At 47.8% G+C, this 27123-nt stretch overlaps 1 protein-coding gene across 2 annotated transcripts in view; it reads left to right on the top strand.

Moving 5' to 3' along the window:
* ABLIM3 (actin binding LIM protein family member 3) overlaps window positions 1-27123 on the top strand; it is a 132761-nt gene that overhangs the window by 60327 nt on the left and 45311 nt on the right. For both annotated transcript variants that reach the window (XM_012178759.5, XM_060416591.1), the window contains exons 3-7: window positions 70-253; window positions 2477-2589; window positions 9631-9757; window positions 13568-13661; window positions 22509-22596. In XM_012178759.5, coding sequence (XP_012034149.2) covers window positions 70-253; window positions 2477-2589; window positions 9631-9757; window positions 13568-13661; window positions 22509-22596 — 606 coding nt within the window. The remainder of the gene's footprint in view (window positions 1-69; window positions 254-2476; window positions 2590-9630; window positions 9758-13567; window positions 13662-22508; window positions 22597-27123) is intronic.

Consider the following 27123-nt stretch of genomic DNA (forward strand, 5'->3'; position numbering starts at 1 on the left):
CAAGAACCTCCTGCTCGCAGACCCTTCCTTGAACTCACCTGCCTTTATTTCCCTCCTTGTTTCCTCAAGTGTGTGGCTGTGGCCTAGCCCAGTCAGGCTTCTTCTTTAAGAACCAGGAGTACATCTGCACCCAGGACTACCAGCAACTCTACGGCACCCGCTGCGACAGCTGCCGGGACTTCATCACGGGCGAGGTCATCTCCGCGCTGGGCCGCACCTACCACCCCAAGTGCTTTGTGTGCAGCTTGTGCAAGTGAGTGGGTGACTAGCAAGGGCTGGGACCCTCTCCCTAGGTCCCTGGGGAAGGGGAGAAAATGGCCTTTCCCAGGCAGATCTCGGGGTGAACACTCTCATTCCTGGAATCTCAGGAGTGGAAGGACTTGACAAGCAAATGGTTTTGAACATTTAGCAGCTGAATCCTGTCTATTAGATGTGGTCTAATACAAAACACTAGTTTGTCCCAAGATGAAGGCAGAGTAAAGATCTGAGCCCCTACACTCAAGTCTCCTATTCCCCATCAAAAGGCCCCAAAGGAACCACTGAGTGCCAGGGCCTCTCAAGACTCAGTGTGGAATCCACGAGTCTGGCTCAGGCACTCACATCCTCAGCCACATGTGGTCCTGGGATGTCTATTTTATAGCCTTCCTCCACGACCCTGGCAGGTGACCCCACCTCTGTAAGCCTCAGCTTCATTGGTAAAATGGGCATCAAAACCAGTCCAACTTCATTAGGTTTTCAGGAAAATAAATGAGACGGTACTTGCATAGACTGTTCAGTGACTGGTACCAAATTGTGTCTGATTTTATTATTCTTTTCTGTATCATAATGTTCATCATCTACCTTCTCAAGACTTTACAATTTATTTATTTTTAATTGAAGGATAATACTTTACAATATTGTGTTGGTTTCTGCCATACATCAACATGAATCAGCCATAGGTATACCTATGTCCCCCCACTCTTGAACCTCCTTCCCACCTCCCACCCCATCCCATCCCTCTAGGTTGTTACAGAGCCCTGGTTTGAGTTCCCTGAGTCATACAGCAAATTCCCACTGGCTATCTATTTTATATATGGTAGAGTATATGTTTCCATGTTACTCTCTCCATTCTCAAGACCTTTGATAGTTGATGGAAAGCTCACCATCTGCCTCCTCCCCACCCCAAGCATCCTCATCACTTGTTAACTTAGCAAATGTACCTTAAGGACCCACTGTATACCAAATACCATATTAAGGAGACAAAAAATAAAGAAAACCTCAACCCTGTCCACCAATATTTTAACATTTAATGGACTGCTCTAAGTCATAAGTAAAGCACTATTGGAGTATATGTATGTACTTTTTAATAGGGAAAGTAATCTATAGATTAATTATTCTCATAAAATAACCACCTCTTTGTTACCAGCTAGAGTAATTAACCACTTGGGGTTTTTGATTGAGACTAATGACACAGTACCTAAGAAAATATCATCCAGCGGCATTCATTCTTTCATCCAGCCCTTAAAACCCTAGCCCTTAGGTCCTAGAATGCCAGAACCATTGGAAGTTTGCACAGTAGGGTCAATATAGCATAAAGTGGAGGTTTTGTGAAGCCGCATGGAGACAGTGTCTTCTCAAGGTCATGACCCACGTCCTTTTACCAGCAGTGAGTGCCTGGGCTGTGACAAGAGCACAGCTCGCCTTCCCCAGCACTCCCGCCATTGTTCACGTTGCTAATGTAAGGGCTGTAGAACCACAGCAGACTTAGGGCCGTGTGCTGAGAACCCATGTTAACAGCCATTCTAGACCACATGAGCAAGAGCTGCTGCGTGATGGGATTGGCTGTGCTGAGGGTTCTAAACAGTTTATATTTAGTTAGGGAGGCAGGACAGGACAAGCTTGAGATTCCTGAGCTGTGGAACTCCCAACTGTTCAAAGGCAGGTGAGCAGAGGAAGAGGTTCTCTATGGATGTCCTGGGGAGTAAAAGGAAGATGTTTTGGCAAATTAAATTGAGTTCTTCCTGACTTACAGGGATAGGTCAAGTTGGGAAGACATCCTTCCAGGAGGAAGCACCCCTGGGACGAGTTTTTAGCCTCTTTATTGTATAGAAGGAAATGAAAACCCACTCCAGTATTCTTGCCTGGAGAATTCCATGGACAGAGGAGCCTGCGAGGCTATAGTCCATGGGGTCACAAGAGTCGGACACGACTTTGTGACTAAGCCACCACCACCATCGTTGTATAGAAAAGAAATGCAAGCTCAAATAAGTGTTGTGATTTGCCCAGTGTTTAAAAATCATGTAAATGGCCTATCTAGATCTCCTTCCAGTCCCGATCCTGATTGAGTGGTTTAGCTCTGCCCTGGGAACAGCCCATGAATGCAGCTGGTACTCTGTATGTGCTACCAGAGATCTTCAAGCACTTGTCGTCAAGTCACCTATAGACACAGAGCCCTCTGGAGAGGAGGTGTTGAATTTCTTCTTCTTCCTCCTCACAGGAAGCCTTTCCCCATTGGAGACAAGGTGACCTTCAGTGGAAAGGAATGCTTGTGTCAGACGTGCTCCCAGTCCATGACCAGCAGTAAGCCCATCAAGATCCGTGGACCGAGCCGTGAGTCCTCCCCACCGGGTGCCTCCCCGTCTGCAAGCACCTCTCCCAGGGCCCCCCCTGTCCCAGTTTCATTAACCACTTCCCTTCTGCAGCCTGGAGGGAAGTGGGGGCAGTTCCCACCCTGGAGGACTCCTGAAGTGTGACCCAGTTGGCAGACAGCCCAGACTCATGAGCTTCCCGACATACAAAGGCAGGGAAAACAGACTGTCCAACACTAAACAGGGATAGCCTGGGCCGTCTTTCAGCCGCTTGGGTGGTTGTCCTGGGGTGAGTGGGCCTCCTTATCTCCCCTCTGGTCCATGCTGCCTGGAGCACCCCAACAAAGCCGATCAGGTGTTTTCCACCAGTGGCTCTCAATTCTTACAAATTCCACAAAAACTATATGCAGACATATCTTAGCAAAAGATGGAATATGGGAGAAAGCCACAAGGGCTGTGCTTAGTGTCTCTTAGGGTGTGTCCTGTGGCATGCAGCATTAGCTTCACTGCAAAACGCAAAAATACAGATTTCTAGGCCCACTTTGGACTTGTAGGAATGGGACCTAGAAATATATGATTGTAAGAAGCTTCCTGAATGATTCATTCGCTGCTCCTAAAACAGAACTACTCATAAAGGCCATGTTCTATCACTAAAACACAGATTGGGGCGTGGAGGGGAGCTGAGGATCGGAGGTGTACTTTAGAACAGTCATTCTGATTTCTGGAATGTCCACTCCATTCCAGCTTGTCTAGCTGTAAGATATCTAAATCACTGTTGCAAAACGCCCTTCTCGGACCCCTCACTGCATGTGTCCACACACACACCCAGGGTCTCGTAGGCCAGGTTAGGCTCCAGCATTCTTTCATGTTACATGACATTCTCACTGGCTTTGTCAGCAGAATCAATGAAAGCCCATTAGCGTCCTGGGCTGCATCACTGCACCATGTGGGGGCTGTCAGCCACGGCACCAGCAGAGTCAGCATGCTGGGGCTGTGTCCACTCGAAGAGGGTGAGCACAGAACCACCTCCCCCAAGTCAGCAGGACTCAGCTCCTGGAGGCTCCAATAGCAAGGGAGCCTGTTGAGGGGGGCTCCCTGCATCATCCTTCCCTCCTTTCAGTTGATTCAGACCTGTTCCCAGACCTTCCTTCAGTGTCTTTGGTGGGGATCAAGAAAATTTGCTGCTCTGAGCAGATTTCCATCTCGAGGTGGCTAAGGCTGAGGGCACACACTATTATCCTTCATAACTGCTTGAAAGCATCATCCAGAATGACAGAAAGTCTGGAATGCTGGGATGCAGGACCACAGGACCATAGCTGATGTTGCTCAAGTACCTGGACCCTAGTGAGACCATGTGTGAGGCCACAGAGAGAAGCCAGCTGGAGTCAGGAGGCTGTGTTCCCTCTGTGTGATGCATACCTGTCATGCAGCCTCCCTGTGGCTCAGTTTACCCAGCTTAGTGGAAAGCAAATGTATCCGTATTCAGCAATCAGACTAACATACATCATAGTGTGTAAACTGCTCTCTAAATATAAAGTGAGGGGTTTGTTGGCTTGGTGGTCTAATCTAGAAAACATGCCAGAGGAGAACTGAGAATAAATTCCTTAATCTGCTGTTTTTTCGCTCAGCTTGTGTTTTGTGTTACTGTGTGCCTTGGGGATCTCAGGCAGGTGGGAGATTTCCTCAGCTGCGTGTGGGAGGCCTGCATGGGAGCGTGTCCATGAGGAGAGGCTGCTAAACATCTCCACCATAATTCTTCAGATCAGGAGGTGGAAGAAGGGAAGGAAGAGTCAGCACAGAACAGTGAGCATGTGGGCAGTCTCCAGGGGAATGCCTAGGATCATGGCTCATCTTGCTACTCACGAGTCTAGACATCAGTGTGTGGATCTATGGGGCACATGTTTCAGAGAAATGTTCTTTCCCCAAAGGTGGTCATTGTCCGTGCTGGAAACACAAAGTAGTCTCCTGACTCGAGGGGAGGTTGAAAGGGCTTCTGAGTCCCCCAGGGATGGAGGAAACTAAAGCAAGATTCAAAAGAGTGCTAAGATGATGAACATAGCTTGGAAAAGGAAAATGAAGGATGAAAGACTTGCTATATGTTTGAGCCAGAGGAGTGTGAATTTTCATTCCTGGAATGTCAAGACACTGTGGAAAAGCAGCATCTGTATCTACTCAGAAGAGATCAAGAAGAATACTTGGGAACTGTCAAGAGATGGGAATCATGTTACTTATCACAGGCAGGAAAACTGTTTCTTCACAGACCTCGCTGAGAAGAATCAGGGGTGGAAGCAACATCACCACCTTCACCAACACCAGTGCCAACATGATCACCAGCGTACCATCACCACTGCTAACACTGACTGACTATCCCTAGTGCCAGGCCCTGCACAGACCTCGCTGAGAAGAATCAGGGGCGGAACATCACCACCACCTCCACCAGCACCATTACCAGCATGATTGCCATCACCACCACCATCATGATCACCAGCGTACCATCACCACTGCTAACACTGACTGACTATCCCTAGTGCCAGGCCCTGCACAGACCTCGCTGAGAAGAATCAGGGGCGGAACATCACCACCACCTCCACCAGCACCATTGCCATCACCACCATAAGTACCACTCGCACCACCAGCACTGCCATCCCCACAGTCACCAGTGTCACACTGAATACCATTACCGCCACCAGCACCATCACCAACACGTCACCTTTGCTGACATGGACTGTTCCTAGTGCCGGGCACTGTGCAGACCTCACTGCAAAGAATCAGCAGCAGTAGTACCATCACCACCAAAACTACTGCCATCACGGCTGCTAGCATTGACTGGCCATTACTATTGTCAGCACTGCACTAAGTTTTCTAAACATCTCATTTAATCATTACCACAACTCTAGGAGGGAGACAAGAGCAATGGTTTTTAGATAAGAAACCAGATACTCTAGGAGTGTCACAGGTCACTCAGATAATGGTAATGGAACCAGAGTGTGAGCCTAGGCAAGTCTGGCTTTGGCGCCTACTCCCTTAACACCCTATACTAGAGACATGACTTGCTAATAGGAAGGGTCCTGTCTTTCTGGATTAGTTGCCTAAAACAAGGTGGGGAGCTTGCTATGACTCACACACCCACCTATTTTTGCTGTAATGAATGACACAGTCAGAAAAGGCTAAAAATAACTGTCTGGGGTCTTCAGAGATTCCAGTAAACGGAGGGATTTAGGAGGAGCAGGTGCATCGTGCTTATTGCCAGCTGAAGGTGGTAATTTTGGAACAAAGAACGTATGAGGAATGGAGTGGACAGCTGGCTGTGCAGAATCCAGCTTGTGGCAGGGTGTGTCCTGACCTTGCTTATTACACCAGGTCCATGGGCTCCCGGATGCAGTGCCTGAAGCTCCGATGTTGGTCATAAGTAAAAGTTGGAAGAAGAGGGGGGAAAAAGATCCTGGTAAAGATCCTTCATCTGAAGCCAGTTGAGTGGAGGATGAACAATATAATATGGGGGGAAAAAATGGAATAGGTGTGCCAGAATTCTCAGGAGGAATTAGCAGGCCTTCCCTACATCAGAGATACTGTTTCTGACCTCATATCAGAGATTGGATAATACACAGAGTATGAGTTAAAAACCATGAGAATGTGGTATAATAATGATAATAACCACTTATTGGGTACATACATGCCCGGCCCTGTGCAAAGTCCTTCCAGGCCTCACTTCAGTTCATCTTTATACCAGTCATGTTCGGATGAGGAAGCTGGACCTGAACAGTTGTACACCTAGTCAGCTGGGGAGCTGGGATTCTCCCCTTGGCCAGCCTCTCTCCACTCACTCTAACCTCTCAGCTCAACCTCTAACCACGATACTGTACCATCTCCTAAATTTTAATTCAAGATGCCAATTTATATCAGATATGTCACTGCAACTTAAAGAGATGGAACTCATCTCTTTTGTGACCACAAAAGGATGCAACTCTTTGAGTAAGGTTTATTGAAAAGATAGACAATGGTGGTGTTAACCAGTAACTTCTCTATCTCCATGGAATCCACAAGTGAATTTTCTCAGACCACGTCAAGCAAGGAAAAGTGAAGTGCGGGAGATAAAGGAGAAGAGAGAAACTGTAGTTATCATAAAAGATTTGAAGAAACACATTTAGAGTAAGAGGTAAATAATCCTTGGTTGCTTAAAATAGGGGGTGTCACAAGAATTCAGGCCTCAGCTTCATATAAAAAAAGGACATCATGACAGTCTTACTGGAGGCAGTGATTTAGAGGAAGATGCCCACCTGTTTTCATGCATTGGAGAAGGAAATGGCAACCCACTCCAGTGTTCTTGCCTGGAGAATCCCAGGGACAGGGGAGCCTGGTGGGCTGCCGTCTATGGGGTCACATAGAGTCGGACACGACTGAAGCGACTTAGCAGCAGCAGCAGCCCACCTGTTGAGAATGCTGAGGATTACTGTGCTGGGTGGGACTTTGATGTGAACTCTGAGCCCCTGTGGAATTTTTTAACCCTATCAAGAAAACCCACAGAGACACAAATTCAGCACCTGTGGCCTAGAAAGCTGGACCAGATGCCCGAGCCCTTGGGTTTTCCTATATAGAGCATGGACAAGTCACTTCAGAGGCCATCTATCTATAAAAGAAGAGGGGGTACTGACCTCTAAACAATGACATTCTGAAGACTGTGATGATTGGGATGGAGTGGAAGTTGACTTATTCCAGGAGACAAAAAAAAAAAAAGGAAAAGAAAGAAATCCTAAATCTGTTCTACCAGCCCCCATTTGAAGACCTGGGACTTGAAGCATTTTGCAATGGGAGACCTTCTTGCCCTCAGCTTGCGCTAAGAGACATTAGAAAGGTGCTGTGTAGCCAAGAGGCATGGACTATGGGAGCTGACTCATACACACACTTCGTCAGGGCCCAGACTTTCCACAGCGTGCTGGACACACCCCCTTCCTAGAGACACAGATGCCTCATCTCTTCTCCAGGACTGGCTTCCAGCTGGATGAGAGAACTTCAGCCAGCCTCTCCCAACTTGCTGTGTGTCTCTCTCCTCCTCTACTGCTCCCAAGTGTGCATTTGCCTTTGGTGCCAAGAAGGAGGCCTGTGCTCTGGTAAACATTGCCCCTTGACCCTTTCCTCCTCCAGAGTGGGACATCCTGTCAGCTAAGCCTGAATTCCCAGCATCTCCCAAGTACCTCGGACCCTGCCTCCATTTCCTGCCCCTCCCTAGACATTGTTGAGCAACAGGCAGCCTCTGGCCCCCCCTACATTCTGTTGGCCTCAGTGCATGGTCCAGGGTGATGGAAACGGAGAGCAAGGGTGCCTTTCTGCTCTGGAACAATCTCATCAGACTCTTTAATCCTCACTGCTTAGGGAGGCAGATGTTTGGTTTGTAGTCACATAAGGGAGGAGGTGTGCATGGGTGCTAGGAGGGCTGCTCATTCAGAAGATCTACTCTAAGTTTTTACTGTGTGCTGAGCATGGTGCTAGGCAAGAGAATAGGCTTAACCAAAAGCACACAAATCACAAACCATTGAGCATATGAGCCTAAAGGTGAGAAAAAGTAGAACCTAAGCTTGGAGCAGGGATTCGCAAACTCTGCTGTGCTTGGAGATCTTGATAAAATTCAGTGACAAGGGCTCAATTTCTGAAATATATAAAACAGCTCATGCAGCTCAATGTGAAAAAAATAACCCAGTCAAAAAAACGGGTAAAAGAACTAAATGGGAATTTCTCCAAAGAAAACATACAGATGGCCAACAGGCACATGAAAAGTTGCTCAAATTTTTTGCATTTTAGAGAAATGCAAATAAAAACTATAATGAGGTGTTGCTTCACATCGGTCAGAATGGCTGTCATGAAAACATCTGCAAATAACAAATGCCAGAGAGGCTATGGAGAAAAGGGAACTCTCCTTCACTGTTGGTGGGAATGTAAATTGATACAGCCACTACGAAGATCAATATGGAGGTTCCTCAAAAAAACTAAAGATAGAGTTATCGTATGATCCAGGAATTCCACTCCTGGGCATTTACCTGGAGAAAACTCTAATTTAAAAAGATACATGCCCCCCAGTGTTCACTGTAGCACTATTCACAGTAGCCAAGACATGCAAGCAACCTAAATGTCCATCAACAGATAATGGATAAAGAAGATGTGGTGTATATATACAATGGAATATTACTCAGCCATAAAAAAGAATGAAATAATGCTACTTGCAGCAATAAGAATGGACCTGGAGATTATCACAGTAAGTGAAATAAGTCAGAGAATGACAAATATCATATGCTACCACTTATATGTGGAACCTAAAAAAACAATACAAATGATTTACAAAACAGAAACAGACTCATAGGCATGGGAAAACTTATGGTTAACAAAGGAGAAAGAGAAAGATACATTAGGGTTTGGGGATTAAAAGATACACTCTACTACATGTAAAATAGATTAGCAACAAGACCTACTGTATAGCACAGGGAACTATATTTAATCCCTGTAACAACCTATAATAGAAAAGAAACTGACAAAGAATATATTACGTGTGTGTGTGTGTGTGTGTGTGACTGAATCACTTTGCTGTTACCTGAAATGAATACAACATTGTAAATCAAGTTTATTTCAATAAAAATAAAATAGTTAAAAATAAAAATTCAGTTGATCTGGATGGGGGCCACATTTCTACACATTAGCAATTTCCCAGGTGACACTGATGCTTCAGGTCCCCAGGTCACAGAGAGTTGTGTGAGCTTTGTTAGCAACTTGAGAACAGGCTAGGAGCAGTTCTGGGTCTGCTCTGGATGAACCACGGTCAGGATGCCCAGCAAGGAACTTTCTGGAGGAACCCTATGAGGCCTTTCTCCCTCACACCAGGACCCCTTGTCAAGAGGCCAGGGTGCCTTTGGCCTTTTGCTTACCTGACATAGTCTCGACTGGTGCCAGTACCTAGGTGGGAGCAGTTACAGAAAAGCCAGCATTCAGGAGGGGTTGCCTAGACTCGGGTGCGAGACGACAGCAAGGGTCCCAGGGCCCGAGGTGCTTTGCTCATCGGGTCCTCTTGTCTTTGCAGACTGCGCTGGGTGCAAGGAGGAGATCAAGCACGGCCAGTCGCTCCTGGCGCTGGACAAGCAGTGGCACGTCAGCTGCTTCAAATGCCAGACCTGCAGCGTCATCCTCACTGGGGAGTACATCAGCAAGTAGGTCTCTCCCCTGCCCCGCCTGCCTGACCTCTGCATGCCCCCAGGCCTGGCCCCACATGGCCCTTGGCCTGAGTCACCAGCAGCATCTCCCTCCATTTCTGTCCGGCTGCCACACTCCAGCCGCAAACGGCACCCCTCACCTTGGGCTCTCACTCGGTGCTTCCTCGGTTCTCAGATGCTCTCCTCTGTTCTGAGCATGTTGCTCCTCCCCTTCCCTGGTCTGAGGTCCCATACCCTCCCCTCAGAACTGGCTTCATACCACCTCTTACAGGCCCTCCACGTTGGCCCTCCCAATGGCCCTCATCGGCCCTATTGGCTTCCTTCGGGTAGGTCAGCACCATTTGCGATTGTATATTTAACCATGTTACCTTTTTAATAAGGATAATAATATTAATTTATCATTTTTAGTATGGACAAGGAATGTAATAACTGCTCTATACAAATTATCACATTAAGCCCCATGACTACCCCAATGAGGTGTTAACCCCTATTTGAAAAGCTATAGAAACTGAGTCTCAGGAAGTTATTGCCACAGTGATTATATTTCGTGTCTGTCCTCACCAGGGTGGGAGTTTGTTTAATTCACTGCAGCCTGTAGCACAATGCCTGACCCAAAGTCGATAATACAGTTGTTGAATGAAATGCGTTAAGAGATGATGGACACACAGTTGTCAGGAGAGATGGCCTAGCCCCAACACTGAGCACTAGACAAGGCCCCTTGTGCCAGGCCCTTATGACCATATTTATATACTCAAATACCTAAAAAAAAAAAAAATTAGGGCCACTAGCCCTCAGAACGTTTTACACTATGATCCAGACATTTTCTAGTATCACTCTTTGATCTGATGCTAGGATGTAGTGAGCATTAAAGTTGTAGCGTGGATGGTTCTGCTGTCAAGAAATAAGAGAGAGAGACTATATGCATAAAATATGATGACTTCAGGGGGTACAATGTGATTCAGAGCTCAAGAGAAGTTCTGTTCTTTAAGACCTTTCCAATCAGAAGTGACAGAAAACCCAACTCAAACTCCCTTGAATGCAAAAATGGGAATTTATTGACTCACAGAAATGGGAAGGCCAGTGGCATTCTGGCTTCTGGCATGGCTGAATCCAGAGGCTTAAAGCTGTCATTAGCCCTTCAGAAGCCCCACCCTCTCCCCAGTCTTTCTTGTCTCTCCCAGCTCTGCCTTCCTCTGTGTCTGATTCATTCTCAAGCAGGACCTCCCCAGCTGGTAGCAAAGATGATTACCAACAACTCCAAGCTTTGTTTCTAGCAGCTTCATAAACCTGGCAAAGAGAGAGAAAGGCCTGTTTCCTAAGAACTCCAGCAAAAGTCCCACAGCTGCCTCTGGTTTGGCCTCCATTGGGTCACATGCTCATCCTTGACCAGTCACTGGCCAGAAGGATCTAAACCCTTGAGTCAGAGAGCAGCCCTTTGTAACTGTGAGTGTGAAGGGGTGGTTCCCAGAACTCAGGCAAAGTACTGCTGCTGTCAAAAAGGGAGGTAGGTACTAGCCAAACAACCCTTGTCTGTGTCAGAGGTCTAAGCCACAGGCCGTGGCTGTGACTGTTCACTTCTAACTAGCAGAAGTGGTATCTGGAATATGTGAGAGCTTTATGGAAGATGGTTATATTTGGGCTGGATGTTGAAAAGGGATATAAGATTTGAAAATGCAAAGAAGGAGAGCTTATAGCCAGAATGCCCAGCCTGGGCAAGGGCAGGGAGTTGCTGGCCACATCCATCCTGTTTGCTGGAACTTGGGCGTGTGCACAGGTGAAGTCCAAGGCTGCAGAGGTGAGTTGAGGTCACAGCCCGAGCACTTTGAATGCATGTTAGTGGGAGTTTGGCATGCACCTCTGTGCCTGCCAAGTAAGGTGTTCCTTTGGTGAGATGCCAGCCAGGAGTCCTTGAGTCTGTGAGTTCAAGTCCACATTCTCTGGGGGAGTAAAAGTTTGCTCAGAGCTCCTTATGAGCAGGTCCAACCCAGATTACCCACCACGCCTTAGGCCTCTGCAGCTGGGCTCTGGGCTCTTCATCCATCTGCCAGCAGAGTGGAAGGTACTTAGCAGTGCCAGATCTGGTACTGATGCCCAGGTTAGAAGCCCAGCCCACTTGACCTCAGCAAGAGACTCAACTTCTCCGAGTCTCAGTTTCTTCATTTATAGAAACAGGGTTAAAAAGAAGAACCCTCATAGGGTTCAGAGATCTGTGCTTTGTACCTAATCAATACCCAATAAATATTAATTTTTACACTCTGCCTTTTTTTAGAATCATGTATGTCAAACTCCCAAAGACCTCACCCAGCAGCAGACAGTGCTTCCCAGGCATGCGTGGGGAGCTTGTGAAGATGCAGATTCCCTGGGCCCAAATTAGGAGGTGTTAGCATTTATAACCAAATTTTGCTGGTTCATTGTACCCACCTCCTGACAAATGACTTTATCCCCCTGCAGGGTTACCCTCCCACCCCCCAGTGTGAAAGGGTTGAGGGTGAGGGAGGCTTGTCTCATGGACCCACAAACAACAGTGTCACCTCGTGGCTTTGCTAAGCACCAGTCCTCAGTGTTGCCTCTCCTTCAGGAAGCACTGACGGCCCTGCTGCCCAGGGTGGGATCCTGGCAGTACCCACAGGGCAGTAGCATGGATGTGCCTGGTCCAAGGCCTCTCTGCGTGTGAGTGAGTTCTGTCCCATACAGAAGATGTCATCGGCACCTCAGAGAGATGTCATCAGATCTGGGCCTTAGAGCTAGGCCGGGACTGAGCTGGGCTGAGTGCTTTGATGCCCCCAGTCATCTCCACATTGGCCCTTGAAAGCTGAACCCAGACATCCTTTGGGGACACCTGTCAGCCATCATGGGGATCCCCCAGGACAGAGGCTGTGCTGAGCCCTGGGACACCCTGGAGCCACATCCTTTAAGTCTCATGACAGCCTGCTGAGAAACCAGACCATGTGGATTTGAACCAGCACTAGATCATTTGAGTTGGGTTTTCTCATCCACACAATAGGAAGACATCTAATTCCAACCTCATAGGACTGCTGCAAGTATTAAATGAAATAACCTATGTAAAATACCATCAGAGAGCCCAACACATACCAAGCAGTAAATATCAGTGGCTACTGTATTAGGGGATAGTGTAAGAATAACTAACAAAAATCTTATTACTACCCAGTAAGTTATAAGCACTGGGCAAGAATGGAGCACTTAGGAGATGACTGGGGAGGCAAGGGTTCCTATTTTCTACTGATTTAGGAGCACAGTCATATGATTCGTTTTGTACCAGTGTTTTGTTAGAAAAGGAACCCTTAAGAATATGCGAAAAAAAATTGATCACATTGATGACCTCCTGGAAGGGAAACTGGGAGAGACTGAGGAAGGTACAGACTTCCCCCCCCCCCCCCGTGCCTTTGCAGTGTGCCAAATGCAGATATTACCTATTCTAAATGGAAGCTTTATTTTTTAAATAACCTTTTAAAAGAGTCCTTTAGGGTAAAGGGAAGAGAGTAGGTCTGGAAAATCTGAGGAGAGAGCAAGGAAGAAGAGTGAGGGACCCTCACAGCCAGCAGCAAACAGTACTTTCCAGGCATGCGTGGGGAATTTGTCAAGATGCAGATCCCCCAGCCCACTCACCCCAGGGACTGTCTGATCCTGTAGATCTGAGGGGTGTCTGGGCAGTTTTTGCACTTTGAACAGCTACCTGAGTGCTTCTAATCTTGGTCCAGTCACAGTTATCTTTGGGTCTGGGAAGTTCCACGTGACACCCCTGCGGACCCCCCTAATTTCCTCTTCCTGTGTGGATTTCCTCTGCAGGGATGGCGTTCCGTACTGCGAGTCTGACTACCACTCCCAGTTTGGCATTAAGTGCGAGACTTGTGACCGATACATCAGCGGCAGGGTCTTGGAGGTGAGTGGGTACAAGCAACTGTGAAGATGATTGAGCAGGTGGCCTGTGACCCCGCAGTCATCCCTGGAGAAGGGAAAAGTCACCCCACACCCCTTTTTCCTTAGCCTCTACTTCCCCTGCTTTCTCTGCCTCAGCTTAGCTTGCTACATGACCTTGAGCAGGTAACCTTGCTTCTGTAGGTACCCCCCAAATGAGAAGAAGCTGGACGAAATTACTGCTTGTTCAAAAAATGTTGTGTTGGAAATATCAGTTGTTTCTCTGGATTCAGACCCAGATAGATTACTGGGGAGTGATAATTATGATTTTCTTCTTTGCCCTGCCTGAAGGATAGAGCCTGTATTTTTTTAAGCATTCAGTAATGTGCTGATTTATGAACCAGCTTGTCTAGCAGCCTGCTCCCTAAGCCCTTCTTTGGCTGGTCCATCACCATGGCAACAACTTTCCTCTGCTTCTGATGCACAGCTCACTCTGCCAGTGACAGACAACCTGCAGCACCCTTGCTGAGCCCCTCCCTGAGCGCCCATTCGCTGGCCTTCCTGGCCTTCCCTCCCACACTCTGGGCCCAGGCAGCTGTCTTCCTATGCCTTGGGACCACCCACCTTGAGGAGTCAGAAGCAGGAAAGAGTTTGGTGCAAATTAAAAACAGTGGCCTAGCATTCTATTCATACCAAGTCAAACAAGTAGAATCAAAATGTCATAAATTCTTTTGCTAGGGAAAAATTCTAAAGTTTTCTGAAAAATATACATTATATTATACATTCTGTTTATATATATGTATACAAAAGCTTTCTAATTTATATTCACTCAAAATTTTGATATAGTTTCATGTATTTTGGCATCTAGAATCACAGCTTAAAGTCTAGAAAATTTATTATCTTAGTGATTAAAATAACTTGAATGAGGCTTGAAACTCCTAATCCAGTTCTGAGACTATAAAGAAATATTGTTGGTTAAAAAGACAGGAAATTAACATGTGTAAAGTATTATTAACTAAAGTACATATTTTGTTCAGATCTCAAAAAATGAAAGAGTACAAATAATTGGGTGATAATATTGACTCAATTGCTTACTCATGCTCAGATTTTGGGGTGAATATCTTTGACTTTCTAGGCCCACATTTTCTCATCTGACAGTGGCCGAGGGACAACAGACTGGGTCAGGGCTTACGAACAGAATCACTAATTCTGACAAATCTGGCCGGGAGACCAAGATTGCCTGGAGTCAGCAGTGTGTTGAGAAGGATCCTACAGCCTCAGCTCAGGAGAAAGTGTAGCAGCCAGGAAGGGACTCTGAGGAGATGCACTGTAGTTGAGCCCTGAGGGTGAGAAGGAAGCTGCCCTGTGAGGGGCTAGAGGAGGAATGAGCTTGACCCTTTCAGGGAACAGAGGGAGGCCAGTGTGGCTGAGTTCTATAAATCGGGCTAGAGGAAGATGGAGTAGATCATAAAGGGCATATCATATCAAGTTTTGTAGGCCTGTTTAGGAGTGTATGTTTTATAGCAAGTGCAGTGGAAATTCATTGGAGAATTTTAAACCAAAGAGCAACATTGTAAGATTTCCATTAAGAGACTATAGGGAATCAGAGACTAAGATAAATGCACAGAGTGGATAAGCCATCAGGCATTTCTAAGGAGCAGTAGGAGTGCCATGTGGAAAAAAAGCGTGAAACAGAAGTACATGGAGGATTTGCGCCCGGATTTCTGAGGCCTGATACCAGGGCTAGGCGTCTGTAATTCACAGGACAGCAGGGGGTTGGGGAAAGGCCAAGCAGAAGTGACCTGCTTCGAGCTGCACCTGGAGAATAGCATGATGTCCGCAGGCTAAATTTAAAGGAAGGAAACTGGAAGCGGGAGACCCAGAAGAAGACCTCGGGAGGTACCGTGCCAGTGGCAGGGTTAACCAGCCTGTCTACATTATGGAAGTTGAATTCCAGTAGCTTTGCAACCATGAGGCCACTTTAGATGCAGCCATCAGGGGAGAAGAGGCCAAAGGTTGAACCCAAGTGTCAAGCCCAGGTGAGAGGAAGTCTGGAATTGCCATTGCAGAAGTGCAGATGGCAGGGAAAGACTGATCTGAGCAGAGCACATGAATTCCCTTTGGGAAGGAGTGTGGTTGAAATTCCAGGAAATTTTCAAGAGGACAGTGAGAATGTGGACCAGAGGTCAGGGACAAAGCTCAGGCCTGGAGGGAATAGTCTCCAAAATGCTAAGATCTGAATAATAGTCAGCACCCTGGAAGTCATCAGGATTTCTTAGAGAGAGAGAAGAGGGCTGAAGGTAACATGGAGAGTGGGAGCTTGCAGGAGTGCAGGAGACTGAGAAGTCAGAAAAAGAGGAGGAGCGCTAAGGGATGCAGGACTGGGTGAGATTGGGGAGGGGTGCTGAGAGGACAGAACTCCAGAAAAGATGGAAAGTAAATCAGAGTGTTGAGCAGATTCTACAAGAGCAGTTAGTGATATGCAGGCTGAGAAAAAGCTGTGGCGTGTGGGACGCGGTCACGTTCAGGAGAACCACTTGTCAGGTCTGCAGAATTGTGGGCAGGGGCACCCACAAGTAGTGGGGTCAGTGGCCTGTTGTTGTCATTCAGACTTTCAGTCGTATCCAACTCTGTGACCCCATGGACTACAGCATGCCAGACTCCCCTGTCCTTTACCATCTCCCAGAGCTGTTCCAACCCATGTCCACTGAGTCAGTGATGCCATCCATACATCTCATCCTCTGTCGTCCCCTTCTCCTCCTGCCTTCAGTCTTTCCCAGCATCTTTAACAGCATCATCTTTTAGGATTTGAAATAGCTCAACTGGAATTCCATTACCTCCACTAGCTTTGTTTGTAGTGATGCTTCCTAAGGCCCACTTGACTTTGCACTCCAGGATGTCTGGCTCTAGGTGAATGATCACACCATCGTGGTTATCTGAGTCATGAAGATATTTTTTGCATAGTTCTTCTGCGTATTCTTGCCACCTCTTCTTAAAATCTTCTGCTTCTGTTAGGTCCATACTGTTTCTGTCCTTTATTGAGCCCATCTTTGCATGAAATGTTCCATTGGTATCTCTAATTTTCTTGAAGAGATCTCTAGTCTTTCCCATTCTATTGTTTTCCTCTATTTATTTGCATTGTTCACTTAGGAAGGCTTTCTTATCTCTCCTTGCTATTCTTTGGAACTCTGTATTCAGATGAGTATATCTTTCCTTTTCTCCTTTGCCTTTCATTTCTCTTCCTTTCTCAGCTATTTGTAAGGCTTCCTCGGACAACCATTTTGCGTCTTTGCATTTCTTTTTCTTGGGGCTGGTTTTGATTACACCCTCCTATACAATGTTACGAACCTCCAGCAATAGTGCTTCAGCCAGTCTATCAGATCTCACCCCTTGAATCTATTTGTCAGTTCTGCTATATAATCATAAGGGATTTGATTCAGGTCATAGTTGAATGGCCTAGTGGTTTTCCCTATTTTCTTCAATTTAAGTCTGAATTTTGCAATAAGGAGTTCATGATCTGAGCTATAGTCAGCTCCTGGTCTTGATTTTTGCTGCCTGTATAGAGTGTCTCCATCTTTGGCTGCAAAGAATATAAACAGTCTGATTTCGGTGTTGACCATATGGTAATGTCTATGTGTAGAGTTGTCTCTTGTGTTGTTGGAAGAGGATGTTTGCATATGACCAGTGCATTCTCTTAGCAAAACTCTGTTAGCCTTTGCCCTGCTTTATTTTGTACTCCAAGGCCAAACTTGCCTATTACTCCAGGTATCTCTTAACTACCTACTTTTGCCTTCCAGTCCCCTAAGATGAAAAGGACATCTCTTTTTTTGGTGTTAGTTCTAGAAGGTCTTGTAGGTCGTCATAGAACTGTTCAACTTCAGCTTCTTTGGCATTAGTGGCTGGAGCATAGACTTGGATTACTGTAATATTGAAAGATTTGCCTTGGAAACAAACAGAGATCATTCTGTCATTTTTGAGATTGCACCCAAGTGCTGCTTTTCGGACTCTTTCGTTGACTGTGAGGGCTTCTCCAATCCTTTTAAGGGGTTCTTGCCCACAGTAGTAGATTCAATGGTCATCTGGATTAAATTTGTCCATTCCAGTCCGTTTTAGTTCACTGATTGCTAAAACAGCAATGTTCACTCTTGCCACCTCCTGTTTGGCCACTTCCAGTGTACCTTGATCATGGATCTAACATTCCAGGTTCCTATGCAATGTTTTTCTTTACAGCATCAGATTTTACTTGCACCACCAGACACATCCATATGTCATTGGCATATGTCATTGAGAAATCATAAAAGCAGACTTTTCTTTCCAGGCGGGAGAGACTTCAGTTACACGCAGGGCCAGAGCCTCAGACAGGAATTTGTCCCAGCATTTCCAGGCTGCTCTGAAATCATGTCAGCACCTGTCTTTCCCCCAAGTGTTACTGTCATTCAGCATTGTTGGAGCCCCTTCTTCTTGGGCAGCTCTTGTGACTGGGTTTCCATTGATTCCATTTGTATGAGGCTCCATTAGCATCTTGGATGTATTGATTTTTTTTTTTTCCTTAGATCTGGAAGAGACTTTTAACAGACAACTAGTTCACCCTCCTTGCTTTACAGATGAGAAAAGTGAGCCCTGAGACATGTGGTTCTTTCCAAAGTCATATGCTGTATTTCTGATAAAGACAGAGCTGATACCTAGGACTCCAGCCTCCTGTATTCCACACCAATGCCCACAGCTCTCAGTTCTCCAGGGCCATTGACACAGTGGGATGTCGAGAAAATACACAGTTGGAGTTAAACAGACTTGAATTCGAGTTTTATGTCTTCTAGCCATGAAACCAAGCAAGTCACTTTCTTTGAGTCTTTACCTATCAATGGAGGATACTACTGTTATTTAACTCCTAGTAGATATGCCAGTGTGAAATCATGGAAAATATATATAATAGTTTCTGCCCCTGGTTCCTGGCAGAGAGTTCCTAAAACCCTTGTAATTTCCTAAGTGATAAGAACATCAGGAGCATGTTTTGTTCTAACATTTGGTTTTTGACCTCAGTTCCTGAACATAGAACTCCTAAACCCCTCAGAAATTTCTGAGCAACAGGAGCATCTTTTGTTCTAATGAGGTGACTCATGGGCGGGGGCCAGTCACCAGAAAGATCAAGCCATCATTAGAAGCTTGAAACTTTCAGCCCCGACTCCCATCCTCTGGGAAGGGGAGAGGGCCTAGAACTTGAGTTAATGATGGATCCTTGAGTTAATGATGCAAGGAAGCCTCTGTGAATTTCCCGCGAGTGCAGGGTTCAGAGAGTGTCCAGGTGGGTAAACACCCGAGGTTCTGGGAGAGTGGTACACAGCGAGAGGGCATGGATGCCCCATGCCCCTCCCCATATACCTTGAACCTCTTCTGTCCGAATGTTCATCTCTATCATTCTATAACAAACCAGTAACCATAACTGTTTCTTGAGTTCTGTGAGCCATTCCAGCGAATTAATAAACCTAGATGGGGGTCCTGGGGACCCCAGTTTAATGCTGGTCAGTCAGAAATAGGTGGCAACCTGGGACCTAATGACTGTTACCTATATTGGGGTTGGGGAAACAGTGATGTGGGGCAGACAGGCCTGAGCCCTTAACCTGTAGGGTCTCACACTCTGTCCAGGTAGAGTATCAGAATCAATTAAATTACAGGACACTCAGCTGGTGCCACAGAGAATTGCTTGGTGTGGGAGAGGAAAATCACCCACACGTCTGGTGTCAGAAGTATCATGAGTGTGGTAGTAGTCTGAGACTAAGGGACAAACCCAGGAGTGTGTTTTCCTTTATAGCTAGTCAGGACTGTCTTGGTTGCAAGTACAGAAACTACTCAGAAACTACTTCAGACCAAAAAGGATATTTATCACCTCCCATAGTGAAAAACCCAGGAGTAGTCCTTGCTTCAGGCACAGCTGGGCCCAGCACTCACACAAATGTGTTTGAATATCTTGCCCTCTTGGTGCAACTTTCTTCTGGGTTGGCTTTATTCTCTCTCCTGCACGATGGGGAAATTGGACACCAGTCACTCTAGGCTTCCATCCTGTCAGCCAGCATTTCCAGTGGAAGGAGAGCTTTCTCTTTCCTAATAGCTCAGCAAGCATCCTGGGACTGGCTCTCACTGGAGAACCTCAGGCCTGTCTCCAAACCAGTCACTGTGACCATAGCGTTGGAATAACCACATGGATTGACATGGGGAATGGGTAGTTATTCCCACCCAGGAAAAGCTTGATGCTGTTTCTGGAGGAAGGAGGAAGGCTGTTGGCCAGACCAAAGCAACAGCCTCCTGCTACGGGCCCTGGTATGTTTCTGGGTACACAGTAGGCACTTAATTAAATTCCATGTCCCTTTCCCACCTCAGGCCACCCCACAATCCCTTCCTCAGTGATGGAACTCAGCATGGTGAGCGCCGCCCACACTCCTTTCTTGCTGGTCTGTGTCCTTGCTGGGGAGAATCACAGCCCTGGGGTCCTATGCTGCCTGCCTCACATTGCTTGTGGTTCTCAGTCCTCGCCAAGGGGGCCCATTTTCCAGCTACTGATTCTTTGTCCTGAACACTGTGTTCTGGACTTTGGCTTTAACAGAATGTCTCAGCTCTTCCCCCTGACTGGTTCCCCTTGTGCTGGCACCGGCAGCTATGTGGCCTCCCTCCCGCTTCCTCAGGTGGCTTCCGTGCCATCCTTGGCAGAGTTTCTGAGATGTGCACAGAGCCTCTTTCGGCTAGAGCAGGGTGCTGGGGTGTGACATTTAGGAAGATGCCAGCTTCAGTTTTGCCAACCCACTGTTGCCATTCTGGAAACAGATCTATAATTGAAATGATAAAGAGACACAAAGTAGGAAGAGACTACTAATTAAAGCAATTATCCCTGTCATGGTATGGGAGAGTCAGTCCCACAACATCTCAGCTTGGGAAAATAGCAGGTCCTTCCAGAGTCTGAACACAGTTTGCTTTGGTGACGATAAGGACCTTTTCTCATTAGTGGGAGCCATGAAAACAGCCAAGAATCCAACAAAAAAAAAAGGGATTTGGGATTTTTTTTCCTTTTTTAAAAAGCCTGCCCTTTCCATACATTTGCTTAATTTTTAGAATAAATCAAGTATCTCCCAAATAGATAAACCCATGCCCAACTACCCCCCACCCAATACACACACAAGATTTGGGGATAAGCCTTCAGCGTTATGCAATTATAATACAATATTTTTAAGATATTTTTGATGTGGGCCATTTTTAAAGTCTTTATTGAATTTGTAACAGTATTGCTTCTGCTCTTATATTTTGGCTTTTTGGCTGTGAAATCTTGGCTCCCTGACCAGGCATGGAACTCAAACCCACACCCACCCCCACCCTTACACTGGAAGGCGAAGCCTTAACCAATGATGGCCAGAAGTCCCTACAATGTTTGAATTGGAAGGAACCTATTAGCATCAGACCAAGTGATGGCTGGGAAGGGGTCCTTTAATATACCCCAGTATCCATCAATTTCCCCCAAGCATATCCCCCCAAAAGGGAGGATGAGTTGGTTGGATGGCATCGCTGCCTCAGTGGACATGAACTTGAATGAACTCCAGAAGATGGTGAGGGACTGAGTGGCCTAGCAGGCTGCAGTCTGTGGGGTTGCAGAGTCGGACACGACTTAGGGACTGAACATCAGCAACAACATATCCCCCCCCAAAAACTTTGCCCTAACCTGAAACATATACCTTCAAAATGAGCCCACCTTCCACCCCATTGCTGCCTGAAGCTCCTCCATACAGCAGTTCTTGAGCCACCAGGGAAGGGCCCTCGGTTAGGCTGTGGTGTCAGGACTGTGTGCCCTCCAGGGAGCAACTCCCACACGGCTACTGGCTTCCAGTGGGACCTTGAGTCACAACCTTTTCCAAGGCACTCTCTTCCACCTAGAAAGGAGTTCTCAGCTTCAGATCATTTCCATTTTTACTTGAAACAATGTGTAGGGAAACAAAGTGGAAATAAGGAAGGGGGCTTATCAATGCCAGACTGGGGCAGAGGCTCCCAAGCACAGTAGTTATGGGACTGGCCTGGGGGTCAGAGACTTCCCCACAGGTCCTGGCTTTGCGGGTCTCATTTGTCCAGTGAGCCCCAAAAATGTGTCTGTCCTGTGCCTTCTCACCATTTTTGCCATGCCTATGAGCCTCTTGTATTCATTCTTACCTAATGCTTTATCTTATCTTCAAGTTGGCTCTCTTGCAAATAAGAAAACTTGTATAACATAACAGGAAAACCAGGGTCACTTGCCATGTTGCCAGTAACTAAAAGATGGTGTTCTAGTGGAGGCTTCAAGACGCTTACCTATTCTCATGCCTTAAAAGGTAGATTAGTAAGGTTTGGATAGATGTTATCCTCTGGACCAAACTGATATTTTCTCCTTGAAAAAACTCAAAAGGATAGATAGAGGATTGAAAAGGAAATTTCTCTCTCTCTCTTTTTTTTTTCCCCCATGAATTCAGTGTTATTAAACCTGAGGATCCCTTTAAAACATGTCTTGAACCACTGGCAGTAAGGGCCCATTGTTGGGGAAATGCTGAGATGTCATCAAAGTAAGACTGTTGTCTCATCAGGAGGTAAAGCAGTAGGAGCAGAGGCCTCCAAATGGCCCTTCCGTTGCTGGAATAGATGAGACGGTGTCCAGGCAGGTCCGCTGCAAGCTTTCAGATGCCCGTGGTATGGAATCACCAAGCTTCTGGCAAATGTTTAGACTGTTCTGGGGGACTCCCTTGGGTAGCTTCAGGGCCATGAAGATGCCATTGACACTAGTGAGTCACGAAGCATTCAGACTCGACCTGCCCTGCTGGACGGCGGCCACAGTGCTGACCTCCTCTTTTATCTTTTATTCCCGCAGGCGGGAGGGAAGCACTACCACCCCACCTGCGCCAGATGTGTGCGCTGCCACCAGATGTTCACCGAGGGGGAGGAGATGTACCTTACAGGTAAGCAAATCTGACCCTCGGGGAGGCATTCCTCTCCGCTTATGACTGGAAAGGAGAGAGAGCCTCCTTCCGTCCAGGTGCTGTCTGTGCTGTTGGCTTGTCCTCAACTCTGTGATTAATTCGCCCCTCTCTGGGTGGTTCAGGAAAGTTGCCGGTGTGGCTAATGTGAAGTGACATGTAATCTGCCTTCCGTCCCTGTGCGCCTCCCCCCGCTGCTCGGCTGGCCTGCTTCCCTGGCAGTTCTCTCTTGAGCAGATTCTCCTGGCTCTGCCTCGAGGTGGGAGGTTGAGCTCCTTCAGGCCAAGGGGTCAGAGAACAGGAGGATGACGGGGGGTTGCAGAGTGTCTGCACCGTCACAGCGCCTGCCGCCTCCTCCCTCTCCCACCCCTCCACATCTCAGAGCGTCACACCCGGCCACTGCCTGGTCGCTCCTGTCAGGAAGGAGCAAAATGAATGCGAGGGAACCAAGAGTCGCCAAAAAGCCAATCAGAGCTGCTTTTCCTCTGCCACTTCCCAGGGTCCAGCCCCCTGGCCCCAGGAGTCCTGCTCCAGCCTCCTAATTAGTCTCCAGGCACTGCTCAGTCCTTCCTGGGCCCATCCTTCTCAGGCATCAGTGTTCTCAGCAGAGCCCTGTTGAGGGGTCTTTGGGAGACCTCTGGGCCCACTAGTTTGATGCAAACACTTCAGCCTAGTATTTAAGACACTCTCAGTGAGGACTCCATCTGCCTTGAACAAACTCAACACTTCAGCTTGCCAGAGCCAACTGGCAACCGTTCCTTCATCCATTCAGAAACTCCCAGATACCTGCCAGCAGACTCTGAAGGGCCCACAGTGAGTTCCAGCCCTATGCCCGTGGCTCTGATGTCCGAGGGCGGTGGACCATGGTCAGTAGCCACACAGATAACTGTGATGAGCCGAACGGGGGGAAGGAGTGTGAGCTGTGAGAGCACATGTTGGGGTGGGGAGGGGCGGCTGGGAGGGTCCCTGGTGAGGGGCCAGGGTTCCAAGAGGAGTGGCTGTTAACTGGGCAAAGAGGGGACGGATGGAATTAGCCAACCTAAGGGCGTAGAATCTGCTGGCCTCTTGGTTGGCGGTGGGGGTGTGGGAGCGGGGATAGAGAAGTGGCAAGTGTGGGAGGCCGAGAGGAGCCAGTGTGCCCAGGTGCAACAGGAGGTGAGAGGGGAGTGCAGGGCAGGCTGCTGCTGCTGCTGCGAAGTGGCTTCAGTCGTGTCTGACTCTGTGCAACCCCATAGACAGCAGCCCACCAGGCTTCCCCTTCCCTGGGATTCTCCAGGCAAGAGTACTGGAGTGGGGTGCCATTGCCTTCTCCACAGGACAGGCTAGGCTGGGCCTTCTGGCAGGGATGGTATTCACCCTCGAATGATCTCATGGTCCTGGTGCCTCCAAGTAGCCACTCTTCACTCACAGAACTCCTACCATTGTAGGCCAAGTTATAGGCACTGCCCACTTCTAAAGCCCCCCCAGATGTCCCCAACCCCCACCCAAGCTCACTAGTCCCCCACCCCGAATCCCGTGAGCCTTCTGTTTGCACCTGGTCCCCTCCAGCCTGCACTGAGCCATTGGCCACCTCCCTGAGAACCTTGCCTCTGACACTGGCCCCTCAGCCCTGGCACTGACCCCTGTGTGCTCGCTTGGCTGCTGATCACTGTTGGCTGAATTTCTGTGCTAGCTATCTGCAGATGTTTGAATAGTCATCTTGGAGAGGGCATTTCTTCGGGAGACACCTTCCTCCTGGTTTCCTCGCAAGGCAAATGGAAGGTCAGAAAGGCTATTACAAGGAGCATAGCTTCCTCTCAAACTTGTCCAAGCCACACATGCCCACGCCAGGAGTTGCCTCAAGATGTAATGAATCCCTTTTGCCTAGAGCTGGTTTCTAAACCTCAGCGCTGTTGACATATGGGGCCAGATCATTCTTTGGTGTGGAGACTGCCCTGTGTATTTCAGGATGTTCAGTAGCGTCCCTGGCCTCTGCCCACTAAATGCATAATGTACATCTTCTTGTTGTGACAACCAAAAATATCTCAGGCATTGCCCCAGGAGGCATGATCAACCTGGATTGAGAACCACTAGCCCAGAGCTCTTCAGCAGAATCTCATACCATCTGCTAGGAAAGCTAAAACATGGTTTCCTGTGCTGGACTGGGCAAGGGGACCATCTCTAAGATGCTTTGACTCTACAACCACTGACTTGTATGGACAGTCATACGGGTGTTAGAGGTGAATAGACCCCAGGAGTCACTCTAGACTGTGAAGTAACAATCCTCATTGTATAGAAGGGAAACGTGAGCCCCAGAAAGAAGAAGAGATCCGCATGAGAACTTTAGGATACAGGGGCAAAGGTGGGGAACCTGGCCTTATGACTTCCACCCCAGAGCCTTCCCCATCTTTCCTCCTGAGACCCAGGCCCTGACAGCTACTCAGGTCCCTGCAGGGACTAGGCTCCCTCTTTCCAGAAGCACCGGTCCCTCAGTGCCTGGGTCCCTAAGTGGTTCCTACTGCAGTGCCCCGTGTTATGTGATGGGAGGCCCATGTGAGTGCACACTGCATGGGATCTTCATGAGCCCCGAGAATCTAGACTTGGCACTTGGTTTGAAAGTTTCCTGCATGTATTCCCCTCCCCAGAGGATGAGGTGGTTGGATGGTATCACTGACTCAATGGACATGAGTTTGATCAAACTCCAGGAGATAGTGAAGGACAGGGAAGCCTGGCATGCTACAGTCTAAGGGGTCACAAAGAGCTAGACACGACTTAGCAACTGTACAACAACAAATTCCTCTCACCCTTCTCTGGTGAAGCCCTTTGCTAGTGTTGAAACTGTCCTCATGTTCATATCACTGGAAATTAAGATCTCTCCCTTCCTGTCTGAATTCCCAATGCTGATATTTGCCCATTTGGTGCTTTGAATCCTGGCTCCGCTGTTTAGTAAGTTTTTGACCTCTTTAAAACTCCAAACCCTATTTCCTAGACTGTAAAAGGAGGTCGTAACAGTTGCTATAATATAGCGTATAGTAAGATCCCTGGATTTCCCTGGTGGCTCAATGGTAAAGAATCTGCCTGCCAACACAGGAGACGTGGGTTCGATCGTTGGGTCAGGAAGATCCCCTGGAGAAGGAAATGGCAACCCACTCCAGTATTCTTGCCTGGAGAAACAATGGACAGAGGAGCCTGGCAGACTACAGTGCATGGGGTCACAAGAGCTGAACATGACTTAAGGACTACACCACCACCACCAAGGTCCTGACGTGCAGGAAGCTCTCAGTCCCCTCCTGCAGCAGATGCGCCACCTATGTATCCAGTGCTGTTCTAACAACCAGAGGTGTGGCTGTAAGCAAGTGTCCTGCCCTCTTGGAGCTTACATCCTCTTGTTCCAGTATCTTCCAAGCCCTGCTTTAGACCAGAACTTCACAGATTGCTTGAAGAGTTAAGTGATGAAGTGAGTAGCTTTGTGATCAGGAGAGAGAGTGCACAAATGTCTCCAGGAGATGGAGATATTCTTGGTGATAAAGAAGGGTTTGTCACCCTCCTCCTTAATTATCCCCTTCCCTGCTTCCCTGGCTCCTGGGAGAGTGGGAGTAATTGCAGGGCATTCAGGGACCCGCCTCGAGGGATGCTGAGTGATCCTAGAATGAGGGGGTCCCGGGCCATCCACTGCTGGAGTCCTGCTGACTTGGGTTATGGGCGTCTCAGAGGTGGCAGCCACCAGGGGCTTCTGCTTCCACTGGAAACTGGGCTTGTGATAGCCTTGGACACCCTCCCTGGGCAGGGTACCAAGACTCAAAATGATCTTTCCCAGAAATGGCAAGAACACTGTCCACCCAGGCAGCGCAGGAGTGGTGGGGACCAGTTCAGAAGACTCCTGAGTCCAGGCAGCAGCACTTCCGCTAGGGAGCTGTGACCTTGAGAATAACTTCCTTGTCTGAGGTCTCTTCCTTCACCCGTAAAATGAGGAAGCTCTCACTGTCTTTCATTCAAACATTCACGCTGAGGTCATGCTTGTGCCAGGCTCTCTGTCATGTGCTGGGTGCCCAAAGATGAATGAGGCAGGGTGCTGGCTTCGGCGGTGGAGTTTACTGTCAGGAGCGAGAGACTGACTTAATCAAACAGAAGTGCAAACATTCAGGGACAAGCTGTGATAAGACTGTCGGGGAAGCTTGGAAATAACTGGAGTATGTTATAAGGCTCCTCATCTAGTCTGGGAGGTCTGGTGAAGCTGTGCTGCTGAAGGGGACGTTCAAGCCCCGATCTTGATGTTGCGTAGGAGGTGGGAGGGTGCAGAGGGGAGGGAAGAGTGTGGAGGCAGAGAGAACAGCAGGTGCAAAGGCCCAAAGGGAGGAAGCTTTCTGTGGTAGAGAAACCGAGGCAGGCCCACCTACCCCCTGCACAGAGAGCAAGTGAGGGCCTCCAGAATATTAAAGGGCAGGGTGGATGTGAGGACGCTAAGTGCCCCCATAGAACAGTGTGCACATAAGAGGGTGGGTTAGGAAGCCTGCAAAGCTTATAAACCCA

The sequence above is a fragment of the Ovis aries genome, chromosome 5 (assembly GCF_016772045.2).
Source record: "Ovis aries strain OAR_USU_Benz2616 breed Rambouillet chromosome 5, ARS-UI_Ramb_v3.0, whole genome shotgun sequence".
NCBI classification, from domain to species: domain Eukaryota; kingdom Metazoa; phylum Chordata; class Mammalia; order Artiodactyla; family Bovidae; genus Ovis; species Ovis aries.